The 22,086-nt window shown below is 34.3% G+C and overlaps 1 protein-coding gene across 4 annotated transcripts in view; it reads right to left on the bottom strand.

Annotated features, from left to right (window-relative positions):
* Nucleotides 1-22,086, bottom strand: part of LOC126780473 (discoidin domain-containing receptor 2-like) — a 68,010-nt gene that overhangs the window by 12,645 nt on the left and 33,279 nt on the right. For all 4 annotated transcript variants that reach the window (XM_050504986.1, XM_050504984.1, XM_050504987.1 and 1 more), the window contains exons 3-4: nucleotides 11,198-11,303; nucleotides 442-673 (exon numbers count right to left, since the gene is read on the bottom strand). In XM_050504986.1, coding sequence (XP_050360943.1) covers nucleotides 442-673; nucleotides 11,198-11,303 — 338 coding nt within the window. The remainder of the gene's footprint in view (nucleotides 1-441; nucleotides 674-11,197; nucleotides 11,304-22,086) is intronic.

Genomic DNA, 22,086 nt, shown 5'->3' with positions numbered 1-22,086 from the left:
GTGTTATACTAAACATTTTGCATGAAGCTTACCATATTGCCTATGTTTGACTTTATGGATAATTCATAGTTCCATCTCTCTAAAGGAACTTTTAATCCTTCTATTGTTCCATCTTTTGATTATCATTCCATCTTTGAGGTACAAGCCAGATGAGATATAACTAGTACTAATACTCAAGACTGATATTACACTCTCGAATGTATAATGACGTTTTGAAACATGCATTAAAACATAACTTTCGACAAGTAAAAGTTATTTTCACGTTTCACTAACCGATAAAATAAAATATAATTTGAACCGAAGTTCTCGTGATGTGCCCATACTTTCGGAAGTATTGTCTCAAAACTATTTTCATGACAAATTCGGGCGGCACTATTACTGCCTAGTAATATCGTCAACGAGAGTCAAGTTTTGTTATCCATACACTTTCGTTTACTTTACCTCTTGGCCATCAGCAGCGCGGTATCGCACCCACTTGCCGAGCTTCGGTCGCCAGTACTCCAGGACGTAAGCCTCCGCGTACTCCGCACCTTGACCGTTGCCAAATCTGCCCTGGGTACCGGCCCCTGTGATCACGTGAACGGAGTGAAGATCTACCTCCAGCCACTCGGTCGATTCAGTGGTGATTTGAGACTTAGGACACCATGCGCCCCCCTTTATTTCTTGATTCAATCTGTGGAGTATTAAAAAAAGAATAGTTATATATGACAGCGTACTTCTTTCTGCCTTAAAAAAACATCTTCTTTTGTCAAGTAAAAAATATTAAATATATTAAAAAATAATAATAATTAAATAATATATTAAAAAATATTAAATTTTCTAGTTCATTTTAGGAAGGCGAACGAGCGAATGGCTCCGAAAGGTAAGTGTTCATGAGATCAGCATTATTGCTCATATCTTAAGTTGGCGCGATAAGCTGTATAAACTAATTATATATTTTTTTAAATATATTTATTGCTAGCCATCCGTGGCTTCGCCTTTGTGGAATGCAGTTTGTGGCGAAGCCCCGTTGACAATTGAAAAACGGAATTCCATTGGGATTCAAAATTCATTCAAAAAAGTTTCGTACTAATGTCATCAAAAAAGCTGAAAGCGGCACAGACAGACAGATAAACAGAGTTACTTTCGCATCTATATTATATGTATAGATTTATAATTTTTCCTTTAGTCGGTATTGGAGTTTTGGTGTAAAACTTGGCTTATCACACAATTCTTCAAGACACGCCTTGAAGTTCAAGAGACTTCTTCAACGATCATTTAATTAATATAAAAAAACCTGTAATTTAATTACCGATAACAGTTTAGTTAAATATATATTTATATTGTAAATATCGCACATTTCATCGAGTTCGTAAAATCGGGTCGCGCTTCGAGTTTTTACTAACATATTTCAATATTGCAGTCACTCATACACGAGCGGAGTAATACCGAGTACGTAGTTCAAACTATTCTAAAGAGCTTTGATAGATACCGGCTAGCGATGGCCGGCGGAGTTAGTTTCTGCATCGGTATTTGCGTTTGACAAATATTTCTAATGGTCGCCGAGACGTAGCTCTGTATTTCAACTTCAGGATGTTTAGTCAAAGTAAAATGTTTAGCTGATATCCCGGTTATTCATTTAAATATATTATATAAGGCTAAAGGCGAAATTTACTAATTGCTTATATTTTGTGATTATTGAGACCAAGGCTCCACTGCTAAATCAAGCCGCATGAGTTTTATTTTCACGGTTTAAATTTACACGGCAACGCGTCAAATTTTTATCTAACCACAGATTTTTTCACATCTAGAATTTGAAAACGCGAGTGCGTGAACATACGTGATATTCGTATGATATGATAACAACTGAATGCAAGAATAAAACCAAAGATTTTTTAAATAACCGAACAAAATAAAAATAACCGATAAAAAATTATCCGATAACGATTTAAGATACATTTAGCGAGATTGTATAACTGAGAGTAATTTGTATTCGGACATTAATACATTTAACAATTTGCCGTAATAATTTTATTAAGCCCCACCTAAATTGGGCATAAGAACATTCTGAATGTTAGGAAAAGCGACAGAATAAAAAAAAAACAGAACAATCAGAGAGCGCACGAAAGTAGACGATGTAATATCTAGAATTCGGAAACTCAAGTGGAAAAGGACAGGTCACATAATAAAAGGTACTCCAAAATGGATTCGCAGGTGGAAAAATGATATAAAGCAACAGCAGGGAAAACATGGAGCAGGACAGCCTTAAAGAAAAAATAATAGAATGGAGGAGGCTTTTGTCAAATGTGGCAAGCAGACCAAGTTACCGATGTCGACTCACAACACTGGTAATTTTAGTAATATATAACAAAAACGAGTCTAAATAAAGGCTAAATATTATTATTATTAACCTATAAGTGTATAAGCAAATTTCAAGAATTATTTTAAATGGACACGATTTGTGATATACATATAATTGAGTACCGATTGTCTACATATAAAAGGAGTGAAACTGCGAGGCTTATGGGTATTGGTTCAGTAGTTTTTTTTAGTATAACGGTGGTGTCCGTTCAAAGTATCAACCGTATGACATATTCTTTCCAATACAAAACTCATACAACTATGGTTACATATATTTTTGAAAATGACACATGATGCTTTAAGCAACATTTTCATACAAGAGTCACCAGTCAAAATGTCAGCGGGGTCTGATCAGCAAGCATTTTGGAGAATTGACATAGCTTATTTTTAAGGTGATATTACAACTAACCGTTGGCCACTCATCAGGATCGATTACAGTGTCATTTTGTAAAGCTCATCATTGCAAATAAATTTACATATTTACTTTTTTAAGATAAGACAAAAACAAGAAAGCGTTAAATGTCCTTCTGAAAAATGATATTTCGATTTGTTACGACAATGTTCCGAGTCGCTCTTCACAAAAAATTGGGAAATTATTCAAGAGTCCAAATTTAAAATACCGCGCTTCATAATTCAATCTTATAAAATCTATTATGCTATAAGATATGTCTATAGAATATAATATGTAGCCCAACACAAAACTACTTAATGAGATTTGCATATCCTATGTTAGGTAAACTAACAAACTTAAGTAAGCGAATAATCACCACTCCAGTCCAGGTGGCAATGGTGCCGCAATAATTCGCATAAGCACAATGCCGAGGCTACAGGAAAATTTATCTTAATTATTTTGGTATTTTAGTAATTTCATCCACTTTTTAGCAGTTTTTATAAACACAAGCAAATATATAACATTTAATAAAAAATCTTTTTTTCAAAAGATATTCGAGGCAAGGAACACATTAGCGAACATACATGTCTACATACTTCAAAATTTTTTAAAATAAAATTGAATGAGACATTGCAACGGATGCCGGGTATTAGCCAATAAGAACTAAAAGTATTGCCTGTAACGTCATCAATTGAATTAAAATTTTCCAGTAGCTTAAGTACTTTTTGTGTTTGCTAATATAACAGCAAAAGTCCATTATCACTACGGATTCCAGCAGCATTTGATATCAACGCGGAGTAACGTATTTATCCATACCAAGTTGATCCTCGACGGAAACTATTATGGTCGGTGTTTTGTACAAACCGGATTTATAGCTTTGTGTCTGTTCGAACATTTCATAAGCAAAACTCTCGAAACAGAGACAAAATAAGTATCAACTTCAATTTACAAAATGAAAATTGAGCCAAGACCCAAGAAGTTTTATTCCAAAATTGAAACAGTAAATATTAATAATTAATTAATACCGGCCGCGAATATTGATAACATCACTAATTGTATTATAGTTAACTTTCGTGTCCTGTATCTGTTTTCGGTTTTCACACTGGTGGAAATATGTCAGTACATTTGGGTTAAGAATACCACAAGTTGTTAAGACATGCGACGTCATTAACGTGTGACGGTGGTTTAAGCACGCACGCTTGTTACACGGAAGGTACTTTTATATATATTTTTTTATTATAATATGACTAAAGACAGCGAGGGTTTTAATGTGCACGCACGGGTGACCTCGCGCACTTTATTATGTTCAAAATAACCTCTTTTGTCCGAAACTTCCATTAAATATAAACTCGTTGTAGGTAGAAATTGCACTCGATTGAGTTTTTTAATAAAAAGTTTTATATGTACTACAAAACTATCTGTAATTCGTGCCACGGATGGAGACCATCGTTAGGAAAAATGCATGAAATATTCCAACTCGAAATTAAGCAGCATAGAGCAGAAAGTTTCCCTTTTGCCAGCTTTAACAAGAGAGCAGGCGTTTGCCCAGCAGTGGGACATTTACAGGCTATTAGTTTAGAAGGAACTAACCAATTAGCGCCGCATCTTCAACTTTTGAACCTTTAGCTAATCAACGTTTAGGATGAACATGGAATTTAAGGATTATGTATTTTTTTTATAAAAACCGAAAATAAAAAAAGGAGAGCTGCCCGTAATATTTTTCTTTGTTACAAATACTTCTCAACTATACAACTACTGTGAAAGCATAAAAAAAATCATGGAACGAGTGGTTCCTTTGTAATATGAATATTTAGATTAATACTCTCTTTGTTTGCAATTTTTAATTTACTTTCGAAATCATCAATTTATTTTCGATTATTATTTTCAATGATAAGCTAGGACTGCATTTATTATTAAACGACAAACAAGTTCGGTTCAAAGGTAACTAAGGACGAAGTTTTTTAATTAAGCACATTATATCGTGTATCGACTGCAAAGAACTGTAAAGTATTTTATATAATAGAATATACTTTTATCCCGTCAGTAAATTGCTTTATTTCTATTTACCTTTGGCGCAGATTGGATTGAATTCTAGTGTAGCGAGGGATATAAAACAATTGCTTTCAATAAGATTTCTCTTAAATTATTTTTACTAGATATTTTCTGTTGTTCCGCTAGCGCTAATATACAAACAAATATTAAATAATAAGAGTTTCTGTGCTTGCATCGTTTCGCTTTCAGTTGATTTCATTTCGTCTGTATGTAGACAAAGTCCCTCGCGATTAAAAAAATTCTTGTACATTTTTATTGTATGAAGAACAATAAAATTCAAAGCCAGCCAAGCATAACTGAATGTGCTGTGAAATGCTATGAAACATAATTTTCATGTGCTTAATTTGTTTATATATATATATATATATATATTCATCTCGTACTCCAAGGTGAAGAAAAACATCACGAGGAAACCTACATGTGTTCACATGTGTGTATAATCTGCCACATGTCATGCAATCAAACCGTTTTCGAGCAGCATGGTGGAATATGCTTCTAAAGGGCAAAATATGAAATATATACATTTTTTAAGCGCACGCATTTGTACATAAGTTCAACTAAGGCTAGCATTTTTTGCATAATGCTTTCCATTTTATCGATATCTATTTTTTTAAATTTATTATAGAAAAGCGTTACAGAAAGGCAGACTTTCAAGTTGGCACCTAATGGTAAGTCTCATCCATAGGCATTGCCTGTAACAACAATGTTATGTTCCTTGCGTCTGTAACTACACTGGTTCGATTACCGTCGAATCCGTACCACAGTAATAAAATTTATTACTGTTCGGCGGCAAAACAACTGATAAATGGAGCGCCCATTTAGCAATTATTCACCCTCACAGACAGTAGGTCCGTCTCTCAGACAAAGCCCTACAAAGGAAGTTTGTTTACGGTAGCCATGTGAGTAGTTTCAACATTTGAGTTTGAACATTAGAACTACCACTGTTAATATAAACCTTATTTTGAAATGACTTTACATAAATTAAGATTAATAAAAATATCAAATAAAAATTTAAAAAACGAAAGTTCAACGTGTGCACGTTAAGAAGTAACCTAAGTAAGGCTAATCCAGGCTGCGTCTTATCGCCCCCTTGTAATCGGTCACGAGCGAGGCTTACGCCTAATTCCATAGTGTTCGACGAACATAAGACCTGTACACCTAGGGCCACTGCTACGGATTCCGTATCAATTTTAAGGCGTTTTGGTATGATTTCGATTGTTATTTCATTTAGTCGATTCATCGTTTTTGGTATCTGTATTATTTTCATATTATGAAAATAATATCAAACATATCGATACATCAAAATAATAATAAAGATAGTTATTTATATGCTTATATACAAAAAGTATTTAATTCCTAGATAAACACGAGTAATAATAACGGCCAAATTTAAATCTAATAAAAATTAAATTCGAGTTTCGATTGTTTTTAGGTGCTGTCCGTTGTATTATAATAATGGAGCAAACGATATTGAATATATAATATATCGTAAAAATCGGAACGATGGCAATACAATATAATACAAATTAATACAAATATATATATATATATATAGACTATATATCTGTTTGTTTTTCAGAGGCAAAAAGATAAATAAACAAGTTTGACTTTGAATTGACATGACATTTGGGTTTAACTGGTGAGGAAGAATCATAAAGTAATCTATAATATATTTTAATGTTGTCGTACGTAAAATCAGTGTTGCTATTTATTATAATAATGTAAATATATAAAAGTATTTTAATTTTTTGCTAACTGACATTTTATTAATTTTTTTATTTCGTTACATTACTATACATGTCGGATGTTATTTTCAATCTTTTGCAAATATTTCATATATTGAACAAATTAATAAACAAATATGTATTTAAAAATATCAAAAACATGTAACAAAACTAAAATAATATATTTTTTTAATAGTTAGAAGTTCATTCATAATGCATTTTTTAAATTATCGAAGTTTTCCGCACGTTTAACAAACATTGAGGTTGAGATCTTAATAATCTGTGATAATCATTGTCGGTTCATCGAAAAATGCGTTTTTAATATCGGCGAAATTGTTATCGGAATTTCGGAAGTTAAATTAAAATGGAATTAAGTAGTCAAGTGATGTATCGTATTAATAAAGAAGATATGTTAACCAAGAAATCTGTGTAGTGCATAATATAGCCGAGTTATCAACAAATCACTTGGGATATATAAATTTATGGTTTGTTTATCGTTAATCCTCTTGCGATTGGAATAGACTGTAGATATTTCAACATTGTATCCTTTTACAGCGCGAGTGTGTACGATGCCTAAATCGTTATAATATAAATATTCCAAAACTTAAAACAATCTCTCGTGAGTATAATGAACACGTTTCTGAGAACAAACACTTTTAATCTACACATGTTACAAGGCTGAAAATCGACCACACACCAAGACAAGCATTAGCCATACTTAGTCTATATCCACACAAACTTTGTTTACAAGCAATGTTTAAGTATTTAACTTTTTTAAAACAAGACAATGTTCGCGGTTATCTCACGCGCTCGGTTTTTTTTGTATGGATGTTGATTGTATAGTTTACCATTATACATGTTCGTAGTGATTTGTCTGTTATAAGTAATAGCATAAAGTAATCGGAATTCCACGATAAGGTATTGTAACATTAATATATATCGATATCTTGCATTATTGGTTGAAAACAATGTCGCGTTCGTGTCTCGAAAATTCCGCGCCGCTCCATAATTCAAATATTCATATAGCATAAAATGTAACAAGTTCATGATTGAATTTTAGCTAAAACACGTGCATAAAATATATATAAATAGGCAAAGAAATAACAGTTTAGTACCGCTTTTTGGTTTGGTAGTTATTGACGAGCTTTAGTTTTATTAATAAAAATTCTGAAAACAGAACCGTAATTGACTACAGTAAAAGTAGTCTCAGATATACAATGAACGAATGCATACGAGAATGCATATAATATTCCTTAAATTTTTAATAAAATGTTTGAATGTTTATTAATATGTTCGAATTTCGACAACTTGACGAAATTTAGATATTATACATCTTTGAAATACAAATTATCGTTATAGAAAATATCTTGTCGACGCGCGCTGCTCCGACAATGCGCACAAGAAAGCTGCCCTGGTTTAAGTAATGGTGATTGTATTCGTCACGAGAAACTTAAAATAGTTTCTACTTAAGGATTTTTTAGTTATAAAGATAAGAATCGCACAAAGCTCCAGACGTCGAAGGCACAATATTTTCATTGAACTTACATTACAAGTTACAACACGTATCAACGGTGAGCTGACAAGCAATCAGACTCGAGAATAGTTACGAGCTATTAGTGCATTCACTTATCGTGTGTCACGGCGAGTGCCGCCCAATCAAAGTGACTCGCTTCACTCATTACTGTTTATTGACGCACACTCTACTCTTATAAAGATATGGTCACTTTAACGACGAAAGAAATAGGAATATTCCTGATTTATATAACAAATCTTATAAAAAAAATCTATCGCGTTTGCAAATTATCGTTCATCAATTGAAATTATCTACCAAAACCGCGAACGAGACGGCGACATTGATGTTGAACGAAGTGGCGTTGCCATCTCACCAGCTGTGACCGCAATCGATGATGGCCGTCAGTCGAGCACACTTCATGAAACGCCCTGCATGTTTAACACCCTATAATCGTGGATAACGATGTCGGTCGTCTAATTGTCACTAGATGTAATCTATTAAATCTAATATTATGATGTTATATTTTTTATTACATTAATAATTATGTCCGTAAGTAAAAAGCAAAATATTTTGACGAGACCTCCATGTATGTATGATGTGACTTAAATTAGCGGTCGAGCAGCGTGATGTCCGTACTCTTCAATTAGAGATAGACATCTCGTTCAAGTAGAAAAGTATCCGTAAAGGTACCAAAACTTAAGATGGAAGACGTTGAAACTTCGTGTACTTAAACTGTCATTAAATACGTATAATGTAAATGTAAGGTATGTTCTTTATTTATGAGAAAAAATATTTTCATATAATACAGCTTTGTTTAGTACAAAGCTGTATTATATGTTATAGAAGTTTGACCTGAATATTTATTTCAGTCGCTGATTATTGTTTGTTTCAAGTTATTTGTGCATTCAGTTATAATGTGTCATGACGATAGCCGGCCAATCAAAGTGACTCGCTTCACTTATTAATGCTTATTGGCGCGCATTCAACTTGACGTTTCTACAGGGTTACCAGACCATCGCCGAGACATGGAAAACTATTAATACGAATATTAAAAAATGTATAATGTTAAAAATAATTATTATAACTATTAATATTAACGCAAACATTTAATGAGATACAATATACTAAAAAAAAAACAATTTGGGTTGTATAATGCAAATTATCATAATATCAAAAACACTGTCCCGGAACCGGCGTTCTTATATCTGGCCACCCGAGATATCAATGATGCGTTAAGGAGCGCCTTTCGTAATTGATATCATCCCGTACTCATTTCACAACACGCGACAGAGACAGACGAAATTCATCTTCAATGCCTCGTTATAAAGTGCTAAAACGTTAAACTAACACTAAATCAACTGGGTTTTAGTCGGCACTGCAGATATTTAATGGCTTTAAATAAAACAAACTCAAAGATTACACTGTTTGCTGCTAAATCTTAAGTTCGTTATGTATAAAGGAGAGGGGAGGTATAACAATATATTTTTGGTTGATCGATAGTATTACCCGAAAGCGGCTGATAAGTTCGCCGAGCTGTAATCGTAAACGCACGCATTGCATGCATTGTTTCCAAAGCCCATTCAGCCAACGAAACCGGTTGCTAAGTATTCTGCAGGCAGTAACAATAGCTTTTATTCTCATACGACCTAATAAAGTCCTCTTTCAATTGCAGTGGGTCAAATTAATATAGAGGGCTTTCAGAATAGGCATTAATAGTTTTTCAATGTTAAAGTAGTATATTTGAAAACCCTGGAACTCTATCTGGCTTTTTATAAAGGTTCACAGAGTTTGTTTGTACAAAATATTGAAAACTAATAAAAATATTTGAATATTGTTCCAGAGAATTATTTCAAATTTCATTTTTTGCTGTTACAAAATGAAAAGTCAGATATTGAAATGTAGGATGTCATGAAAAAACACTGATTCTGTATTGGGAGGTTCTGCAAAAATAAAAGGAGCACAGAGCCAGCGGAGAGGCTTCGAAAATCGCTTGATGGTCCGAGAAATGGATTCGTCGTTTACATTCGATGTATACTTTGTAAATACATATTGCTTTGTTTCAATACATACAAACAAATCGTACGGAAACACTATACTACACTAATGCACAGACATATATATTGAAATATTGTAATCACCTAAAAATATTGTTATTATGAAGTAATAAATAATATAATTATAAACATTTACACGCTGATTTATTATCTAATTGATTATTATATCTAAAGTTTTTAATTTCTACCTAAATTTTTACCGGTGATATGGATTGAATGACGATCACGGGTTGCATATAACTTCATCTTATTGGGTATAAAGCGGCCCAGCTTCTCCTGAGGTTACTCTCGACAAAGAGATATACTTCAAGGAGTTTTGTCTAGTAAAGATTGGTCGTTGCATTAACTCATACATATAATACCATTATATGTCGAATAAGACCTTTCTAGAACTATTATAATTTTTAATATTAAATTGCTTCTTTCTAGTAATAGATGTATCGAAACATTTTAAACTTAGTATGAAATTTTCACACGTATAAGATAACATTCACTTTTGCTAAATCTCTTGCGACTGAAAGTGCATTTTAATGTCGGCCCCTAAGATACAAAACGGATGCTACACATAATGAATGCTAACAAGTAATATTAATATGACAAAGGAAACAAGGACTCCGCGCTACTTTGTTCGCTTTGAAAAAAACATTGATTCACAACTAGAGGTTAATATTTAATGGAACAAATTTTATAAATATCCGAAAGTATATATATGACAATATTTTTCCTTTATAAAAACATTTAGTCGATTTAAGTAAGTAACAGCCTTTGAATGTTCTGCTGGGCTAAAGCCTCCTCTCCATTTTTGAGGAGAAGGTATGGAGCTTATTCCACCACGCTGCTCCAATGCGGGTTGGTGGAATACACATGTGGCAGAATTTCAGTTAAATTAGACACATGCAGGTTTCATGATGTTTTCCTTCACCGAGATGAATTATAATCAAAAATTAAGCACATGAAAATTCAGTGGTGCAGCTGGTGCTGGCACTATAATCAGACGTATTGTTATTTGTATTTTTATTCTAAAATATTAACACGACGGTGGATCTTCATAAAGCCATTGAATCTATATAAACATTCCAGATATTATATTTAAGATTTAAATGATAGTAACTGTGGTACTCACCGTCCGTTCTGCGGTCCAACGTTGCCATCGTTGAAGGACGAGCTGGCTGTAAGATCTCGGTCGGGTATCAGCCCACTCTCTATTCCGAGCGGCGCAATACATTGAGCTGGAAGCAAGAAGCCAACTTGATTAAATAAATATTACGATATCGTTTCTCAGTTTGGTTTCTTAGTTTAGTTAGAATTAAATAATCTGAATCAGATGCGCCGTCGGTGCTTGATGCTTCAGCACCTATGAAAATAAAATAATGGATGCAGACCAACCACATTCAAATTGTGAGACACCAAAACTTCTCGTAAGTTTTCTTGCCTAGCAAGCCTATTAATATTCCAATACTGAGCCAAGTCCTCCACACTTTTTGAGGAAAATGTTTAGAGCATATTCAACTACACTGCTTCAACGCGGGATGGATATTGATTCTTCACCGCCGAGCAATAGATTAACAATAAACACATACAATAAATACATAACAATAAATACACAATTAAGCACAGGTCGGCGCTCTTGAACCGAGTCAATATTGCGATTTGTTTTAAAGAAGTCTATAAGTACTTGTATGTTATTATAAACTTTTACATATACGAGATTAACAATTATCCAGTATATTGACCCAGGATATGAACTGCTTCATTAAAATACATACAGTGGTTTCACCGTGATGCGAGAACCGACAGACTGTCACAATAATAAATATTACGATATATCTTTTAGAATGTTATACATAGTCAGTACACATTGCATGTTCTGTTAGATATTCTTAACAATCAATAAGCTAAGCGAATCAATTCACTTGCGATAATAACAATTATTATATACAAAAACATTTTTTTTTCCTTTAAACTGCAGTGCAAAAACAATAATCATTATAATTATTCGCAAATATTTTGTAGAACAGAGCAAAACATTTAGTATCATAAATAATTATTTAAAGTACCCTGCAATATAGATGAAACATCGAATCAGGACCAAAGCTAAATATTTCAAATACGAGACAGTTTTATATACGAATACACACAGCTCTGAACGGTTCAAGTCCATTATATATAATTATGAATTATTATACTTGCACATTAAAGAATCGAACAACCCTGTGAAACCAACCCTGTGAAACTGAACTAACAAGAACAGAATGGAATCATCTATAAAAATACAGCCACACCAGTGTATCAAAATGAGTGTTGGTTTTTTTGTTGTTTAACTTTAGGTCATAGCTATATGGGCTGTAGTGTTTCAGCAGCTTTACCGATTATTGTTTCACGTTAATCTCCGTTACGATTCCACCACGGTTTAATCTCTAAAGGAACATTAGTTAATTTCAACGGTAACGAGACGGACGGAAATTTACGGCACCGAATCGCCGATCACCGAAGATGAGCCTTGTAATGTATCGATACGATCGAGCAACGCGATCATCCGTCCGATCGCGTCACGTTGTTCCACTTCCGTCCCAATGATTATGTCAATCAAGTGGCGCGCGGGGATTTATTCATCGCACGCGTAGACGAATATTCGTGAATCGATCGCGATCGTGATCGGCGACCGTCAAAAAGAAATGATTGAAATGCAAACTGCGCCGGCGCCGGTTATATTTTTAACAGCACGATAAGATCCTTTTGAGATCTGCGACGGCTGGAAGGCATGCGATTTATAAATACGCAATGTTAAGTATTCACATACACCACGAGTACATACAGCAGTTGATCAACTAAGCTTTAGACTCTCTAAAAAAGCAAACATTAAATGGAAGATTATTATAGTTGAGCAAATATTTTTTATATAATATTTCATTATTGAAAGAATAAATACGGAAAACTTAAGAAACGTTTTTTTTTTTAAAGTTAATATAAAATTTTTTATTATTATAAAATATTAAAATAAAATAATTAGGAGTAAAAGAGGCTCTAATTGATATAACAAAGGAGGCATCACCTCTTTGACTTTGTCATACTTGGGTAAAATTAGCTCATTCTCATCTCAGACGGTACATTAAACTGAGCGACGTATTTATCCAATCAAATCTTCGCCACTAATTAAATTATGTTGTGGCGAGCTCATCTCGTAACTCACTACATTCATATCCAGACGAAACACGCACACAAACACACAATTAACATATATATTAGTACAATTGGTCCGTTATAAAATAAAATCTTTAAAATAATAACATAAGCATTAATGATAAAAAGTAATTATATAAAACAAACACAGTTATCTTTTGGTGGGACTTACAATTATTTGCCATGAAAACAAGCTAAGCTAACAAGTAAGCTTGAATACTTTGTTAAATTTAACACAAACGAAAGACATTTTAGCTCAGATATTAAAATTATATAAGATTATATATAACGATGAACATAAAAGGTTGTCGGTACAAAAAGATACATAATCGCTTAAGCACTGATGTAACATTCGCAAAGCGCACATCGCATAAACATTTGCATGGCAAATAGTACATTCCAACCGCTGAGCGAAAAACACAAACGTAAAGATAATTTTATTTATCATGCTTCTATGTTTCGTTTCCGAGCAATGTGAATATATATAAAAAAAACGAAACATCACAAAAAGAAATCTTTCCGCTTTCTACAAACGTTTATTATTACAATATTTTATTTTCATCAAAAGCAAAATAAACCCATAAATTTAATATTTATCAGTAAATCGAAATATTCTGAAAGGTATATACTTATTTTACAGAGTAGAAATATATTCGTATGATATAAATATATGATAACAAGAGATGTTCGTAACGCTGTTTTCCAACAATGCAATACATGTCCTCCAGACCGATTTCGGCCATGGCGGCCAATCACAAGAGATATTAGTCAACTGCGCAGGAGATATTATAGTGCACAAGTACGTGCGCAAGCACAGATTTATTCTCTATTCTCTTATTTTTAAATTTAAAAAAGTTCAGGCGCAGGACCAATGGCTTTAGGTCCTTTCCGAGGCACAGGAGTGTATATACTTCCAACTTCCAGAATCCGAGCTGTTACTGAGAATCTTTGATAGAAAAACTCACTAACTTTTTATCGGCCTGACCTGGGATTTGAACCCAGGATGGGATCTGCGGCCTCATATCTAGCCACAATACCAACGGGGCAAAAGATGTAACATTAATATGAAATATTTTCAAAATGAGTTCTGTTACTTGTGTACTCGCTAGCTCTGTATAAATGTTCAAAGGCTTTGCCGGTAACGTAGTGTTTAATATGAGCAAATAAGTACTGATTTCCGCATGTCTAACCGTTTCATTAAAGTTACTTTAACGTGATGCTGCGGTGCGATGCACAAAGCGCTTTGCAGATCGATTCACTGCTATATCTTAGTAATAAAAATAATTCAAGCAACTTGTGTAATGTATGATAATGACTAACGATGAAACTATATACAACGTATATCTTCTATTAGCAACAGCACACGTACGTACGTAGAAACATGTACATTCTATGTAAAAATGTGTTTATGATTTGTTTAAAGGAAAATAATTCTGTGAAGTCTTTAGTCAAAATGCCGTCTTATCATATTTTATCGGAGCGTAATAAACAGTGGACTAATGTATTAACAAAAAGAGGGCTAAGTATTTGAAATTAAACAAACGTAACTCATAAGTCGTCAGGCAAAGTTCTCATCGAGCATGTATATTATAATTTCCGAGGGGTCAACCATTAGTCAATCTATCAAGTGATATCGCGTGCGGCGGTGCGGGAGTAAATAAACATACATATTTGTATACATGGCTCCGCCTGCTAAGCCCTCGTGCAAACAATGTGATGAAATGCAGCTTACGTGTTGTTCTAAACTTTAAGGTTCCTGTTGAGCGAAAACGCCCGTCACAACCAGCTCGCAACGAGTTATTAAAGTGAATTCTGTCCAAAATAATTCTCAGACAACCAACACAAACAACGGCTTGTATAATTTTGATAGAACTATCTGTAACTCATTAACATCTCATGTTAAAGATTTACATTTGTAGGCTCCTTTCATAATTAGCTAGTTGTTGAGAGATGATAAATTAATCAGAATTCCTCTAAAGGTTTCGCTAAGCGTTCGAATTAGGCAGAATAAGTGCTTTGTAATAAAAAAAATCGCGGTTGCTCACATCTACTCGAAATAGTTTTAATAGACAAAGCAATCTAGGCGCAACAGCCGATGGACGTTGTCAATATCTACAGTTAAAAAAAGTATTTAATAAAGTTGAACAGACATATAATAAAAAGAAAAAATAAATATATAAATAGAAGAATAAAAAACAATAATACATCTCATATATTGAAAGGATAAACTAGACACGAATGTCATATATCAAAACTGACCACACTAGTTGCGGCGAGAGTTCTTTAATTGAAAATGTACAGACAGACCACTCTAAGATATTACTATACATATTCATGGAGTGCATAGCGCAGTGGCCCTTAATTGGTCAGTGGCGTCGCTGATAAGTCGAGTCGTCACCGGAATGTATGATTAGCCGAGACAGGGGCGCGGGCGAGCCAATTTTTCATAGAATTATCAACTTAACTTTATAAACACTTCTGTGGCCCTAATTATTTATTTACAAATTTGAACTGAATCCGTTTTTGATGAGGGGTTAGACGTTTTATTTAATACTTCACTAAAATTTCGACATAACCCTTTAGTGTCAAAATTAAATAAATTAGCGTGAATATCAAAGTTAAATTCGCAGACATTTTGAATATTATTAGTAATAAATTTTTTATCAAGGCAATTTATTGTCTAATCGTAAATTCGCTGCGCGCTCTTAACTTAACCGTACTGCATTCATTCAATAAATTGTGCGGAAATTATGTTAGATACAACGTATGACAGACTATTTTAACATTAAAACGAAATTCTATAATTATGTTAATGTTTACGTTATTTTAACACATTTTATAATTTCAACGTATTATGTTTTCCTGTGAATATATATCACAGTATAATTTATAAATATTTTTTACTGCTTCTATTATCTATAAATAAGGTCCTCCAGACCGATTTCGGCCACGGCGGCAAATCTCAAGAGAGATTAGCCAACTACGCAGGGTATATTATAGTGCACAAGTGTGTGCGCAAACATAAGTGCACTCTCTATTCCCTAATTCTCATAATCCGATGGGAAAGCAATCCGACACGACCGAAAAGAGTACAGGCGCAAGACCAACGGCTTTACGTGCTTTCCGAGGCACGGGAGTGAACACACTTCCAAACTCCGGTCTGCTACCGAGAATGTTCTGACAGAAAAACCCAATAACTTTTTTTTTATTGGTCCAACCTGGGAATTGAACCCGGGACCTCCGGGTTACATCAAGCCACTAGACCAACGAGGCAGTCAATTATCTATAAAAATATAAGTAAAACGTTATCTTTTATATAATCATTAAAAATTTTAATAGTTGACATTAATATTTCTTAATATTTGAAAGTGAACATCGCCCGGTTTAAACAAAGAAATCATTCTTTGTTGAAACTCAGCACTTTTAGCTTTTTCTGGTTACCTTCCTAATTAATAAAAAAAATACTTTCCGATTCCGAGAAATGAAATAACTCCCAAGAGATCCTCAAAACTCTTCACTGCCGCAGTATATATTATAGAAGTAACAATTTTATATAAAAATCCTTATATTTATAAACACAATCGAATCATATTTACCGTACAAAATTAAAATCGACGTTACATTACAGTAAAAGAGAAATTGTAAAATTTAAAAATTGATAAAGTTCGATTGAAAACCAATTGACGTTACAAAAGAAAGCAAGAACTTTGTTAAATAAATAAACACGAGTGATTTATACTGTTGAACAAATATAAGTGCATAAATATAACGAACATGAAGTGGTCATGGATATGTGAACACGGGAATTGTTTCACGATCACAACTATCGTTAAATTACAGACTCGTGAACTATAATCTAACAGAGGTGTACCTTACCTTCTTATTACAATACGTTCGATACAAGCTAATATATGCAGACAGTACAGTACAGTAACAGCCTGTTAATGTCCCACTGCTGGGCTAAGGTCTCCTCTCCATTTTAAGGAGAAGGTTTGGAGCTTATTAGCCATTAGCCACCACGCTGCTACAATGCGTGTTGGTAGAATACACATGTGGCAGAATTTCAATGAAATTAGACACATGCAGGTTTCCTCACGATGTTTTCCTTCACCGTCAAGCACGAGATGGATTATAATCACAAATTAAGCACATGAAAATTCGGTGGTGCTTGGCCGAGTTTGAACCCACAATCGTCGGTTTAGATTCACGCGTTCTAACCACTAGGCCATCTCGGCTTTTAAAAAGCTAATTTATATTTTTAACTAGCTGACGTTTTGTTGATCTATGTTATGTCATATTCGTGTAAGCTCAGAACCTACAATGCTCCCGTTGTATTTACTGTTTTTAATGTTAAGAATTTCATAATTAATAAAAGGTTTCATATAACGAAACGTATGAACTATAAACATAAATTAACCCATCAAAATGAGCAACAGTTTGTAACAAAAAATAGAGGTTTAAAATTTGATGCTGCGTTTTAAGCGTTCTCTTAGTATTCTAACAACTAAACCGAGTCGTTTTAGGAGGCAATTTAACAATTCAGATATATGTAGATGATTTTAATTTCAAATTGATAAATATGTAATAGTTCTTGTCCGACGGTTAAGCGACGAGCACGACAAACATTAATTTGCATTCGCACGCCTTCGCCCTATCTGCACCCGGCTTTGGACACCAGTACGAGTAAACTTTTCGTAATTGATATTCATTGTGTAACAATGCTTAGTAATATAAGGGACCGAAGAAAGATATATATTAATCAGTCGAGCCGACGAGTGTTGTGTAAACCCGTCCTCGTCCACACGTGGATCAAACGAACAATAGCTTTACAATATCCTGATAAGTATGGAAATTGCATTCCGATGACGCCTACGTTCGATACTCTAAGGGAATCATGGAAATGTATTACAATTACATTATTAAATTCATATTACCAATGTTTCATTAAAATTCGCTTCCGAGTCGACCACAGTATCGTGTCGATCAAACTGTAAACAAATACGTCGGATAGTGTTGCACGGCATTTATACTCTGTGGAAGTAATTAAAGCATAGAAGGCTCAATATTGTTAAAGTCAGACGCACTAGCGAAGATCATCCCACATCGCCGGCTGGCTGGGAGTAACTATCAGGGTAATTTGGGTATCGAATGTCGCTCACGTCCGCAGGAATCACCTACCAACCCACCCCCTCGACGACTCCCTAAGTGGTGCTAAGAGAGCGACTACCTACTGGTGATCAAGGGGTTTGCGGTACGATAAATAATAACTATTGAACGACTTTTTCTCTCGCAGAAAAGTGAACATCTTGAAAGACGCCTCTCCCACTAGTGACGCCTTGAGATATTCATACCACTACAGTTGGGAAATGAAAAATAAATTGTCTTCACGGAAATTTAGTTAAAATGGCAAATTTAAATTTACAGTTAGTGAAAAGAACGTAAATCCGAAGTGAGGTTTAAAATGTTTTATATCGAACTTCGTTCTGACAATTTAAAGGTGTAACTGAAAACTTGAAAACAGCGGTAAAAGTTTGTCTCCAAGCGAATAGGATCTCATTGTGCCTAGTACAAAAGGCAGTTTTAGGTCAAATGCAAATAGAATTCGCTTTTTGCGTGTCTCGACGTTCAAGTACCTCCCGAGTACCGGCTACCTCTCGTTGCCGAGGACCGAGCGCTTGGGAACAAATTGCAAACGTCATAAAGCCAGTTTTGAATATTAATAAACGCGAACAAATGATCCCGCTTTAAGCAATACCATTTACTTCGACCACTCGTTCTCAAAGTTAGTCTGCAATAAAACGAATATTCGAAACGAGCTCCGAACGTTAAAATTACGGGCTCGATAACAGAATCGAACGTATGCGCTCGATGTAATTATAAAAAGTTAACTCGCATGTATAAATAAGCTAATAACAAATTTATAGAGCGAGGAAAGTTTGAGAAGCGGCGGGCCCGTGCGTGCCTATGCTCTTGCGTGACATGTAGTCGTCTAATGAATAATAAACAGCGCAGTGGCGACTCGCTACTCATTCATATACATCCACAATAGGCAATAATATTTTTAACATAAAACGATTGAATGTTGACTTAAACCACCTACAATATTGGCACTGGTTCGTATAAATATCGGAGCATCCGTCGCTCCTCGAAATGTACTCGTTACTTGGTCACGTACATAAATAAACAAACATTATGAAAAGCAAAGCTTTGTGTACGTTATATATAAAAAGAGGTTTACGACTGAAAAATAGTTCGCGTGATGTCGTCGAAACTATTATTTTAATTACTTTCATTGTAAGTCGGCGAGGGCTGTCACCATTGGACTTCTTTTCTATTTAACGGATCACTAATTTTCAGTCGGGCATTTCGTATCGATCAAAGGTAACGCTCCCCCGGGTACTCCGGTAATGACTTTCGAAACTATTCAATACATAGATATAATTGTAAACACGGTTGTAATAATTACACGTTCCAAAGATCGATACGGGAGCCGCGCCGTGCGGGTAATGGAAGACTCTAAATCATGCTTTAGGCGATTTCGATCGTCCACGTTTTAGGACCGAAAACCGTTTTTTTATACTTTTTCTCGAAATCGATACCGACCGAATAATAAAGCGAGAGGACGGCTTCCACGAAACTTTAACGTGCATCTGGAATCCGCAAATTTTAACAACATGCGTCGACTCGCTTATTTCATACGATGTTGTCGTTTGGAACTCGGGAGACGGTCGCGCCTTCCGTTCGCCGTACATTCTTCAAAATCGTCATCCATGACGCGACCCGCCATTGTCGCCGTGGGGTACTACGTGAACTGTATTAGAAGTTGGGAAATCAGCACTTACCGAGGTAAAAATAACAAAGTACCTCGTTTCAAACTTGGAAAAACAGTTACGTAAAATGTAATGAAACAAAACAATTTCTTAACCGAAACGTGACAAGTTCGAAACAAAAATTTTAAACTTTTAAAAGGAAGTCGTACAAGTAGAGTACCTGGCTTTCATTGAAACGTCGCAAGACAAAGTGCGAATACTTAGTAAATTTATAATTCTTCGTATAACTTGATCGGAGTGAGGCGAGGCGTCCGAAGCGAGGAAGTTTCTCATTAAATATTAAAGGCATCCATACACTGGTTGGGCATTTTGTCCACTAGAAACAGCACATACTGCGCCACCAATAACGATTTTTTGTAATCAAATTTAATTTAAAATGTTACCAACACCAAAACTAATTAAATATATCAAACAAATTAGAAACGAAATTTTAATATATAGCGGTTGTCGCTTCGTTTATAGTGGGCTTAGCGTTATGTGCAGAAATGTTGCTTTTACTTAAACTAAATGTGTATAGGATATATTTGAGGTATGTATGAATGACACTCTTGCTGAGTGAAATAAATAAAATTCCATCGATGACAGCTTATCGCTTTTCAATTGTTTTTCAAAACATGTACAGTATCATATCTGGATATTTATTGATGTATGGAATAAATAAAGCGTAAAAATATATAAATATATGAATTATCTGAAAGTAAACTAAAAAAGACACCTACAACCTTTTAATCCACTCTTTACAAGAATCAAATACCTCAATAGCTTTCCACGTATCAAAATAAGTTAGCAAGTCCGAATAAGTTTTCCATCGCATCGGATTACGGCACGGAATCGCATCAGAATATCACACAAATAGATTTATGCCGTGCCTTACAATATTAAACTTAGTTTTGAAAAACCAAATAACTCCAGATAACTGAGTTAACAAGGATATCTCGTCTAGAATGTTCATAAAAGTAAACAGCTTGTTTACAAGGGACGTGTTTAAAATAACTCACATACTCGTAAGATAAAATTCGTATAAAATAAGAGTTTCTGTGACAAGATCGTAACTATAACTCATATTCCATTTTAATCGAATCCGTACAAAAAGCAAACAAAATCTAAATTCTTGAAACAGTCGCGAAGTTAAAAGTATTTGATTTGCTTATTCTGTTTCAGTTGTTGCGCCATTAAATTATTAAAGCCAGAAAAGTTTTTTTCTTTTCTTCTTTTTTTATTATTATTTGTTTAAATGTTACTGAAATCACACAGATAACCTATAGTTTATGTAACGTAACCTTTTCAGAAGTACCTATGAACTCATTAGACTTTTTAAGGCTTTCCTTTCAACTGTTAACATTTACAGGAACGTTGATTGACTTAAATGTTAACAGAGTGTTAACCGAGACAATAGCGACAGGTGAAACATTTTTGTTTTTTTTTTTTATATATTCGCCGGGAGGGCAAATGACTCTACTCCACCTGATGGTAAGTGGTAGTAGAGTCCAAACGCGACGACGGCCAGTACAGACGGGAAAAACGTTCTGCACTAGCCGCCTTCGCCTTGCCAGCCCGCAAGATGCCTCTTCACGCCTCGTTTGAAGGAACCCGGGTTGTAAGAGGTTTTAAGGTTGTTAAAGATTATGTGACCTAATATGTTCGTGTATGATCTGCTAATCTTACGAACATAGTTTTCGTGTATCTGTTACAGTTTTGGCAGCGTTCGCGTGGAAAGTGTTACCGGACTGACAATTTTATCTCTATTACACTATAAACGTATGTTCATAGTTTGTATATACCCTTTGACAATCCTGCCAGTATAAATTTAAAACTTTATATAAATCGGATAAGCAGCTTAACAGTGAATCTAGATACAAAACAACATTAGTGCAGTGTGATTTCGCTTCATCGCTAACACTATGTTACTAACTTTGTACCGGAGGTCTTGCGGATGCAGAATTGTTGACTTGAAGCCTACCTATCATATATATACACGTCAAGTTATTATGTGCCTAAATTA

This window comes from Nymphalis io, chromosome Z, assembly GCF_905147045.1.
Source record: "Nymphalis io chromosome Z, ilAglIoxx1.1, whole genome shotgun sequence".
Classification (NCBI taxonomy): Eukaryota; Metazoa; Arthropoda; class Insecta; order Lepidoptera; family Nymphalidae; genus Nymphalis; species Nymphalis io.
Note: the sequence above shows the minus strand (reverse complement) of the source record. Positions and strands in the feature narration are given on the sequence as shown.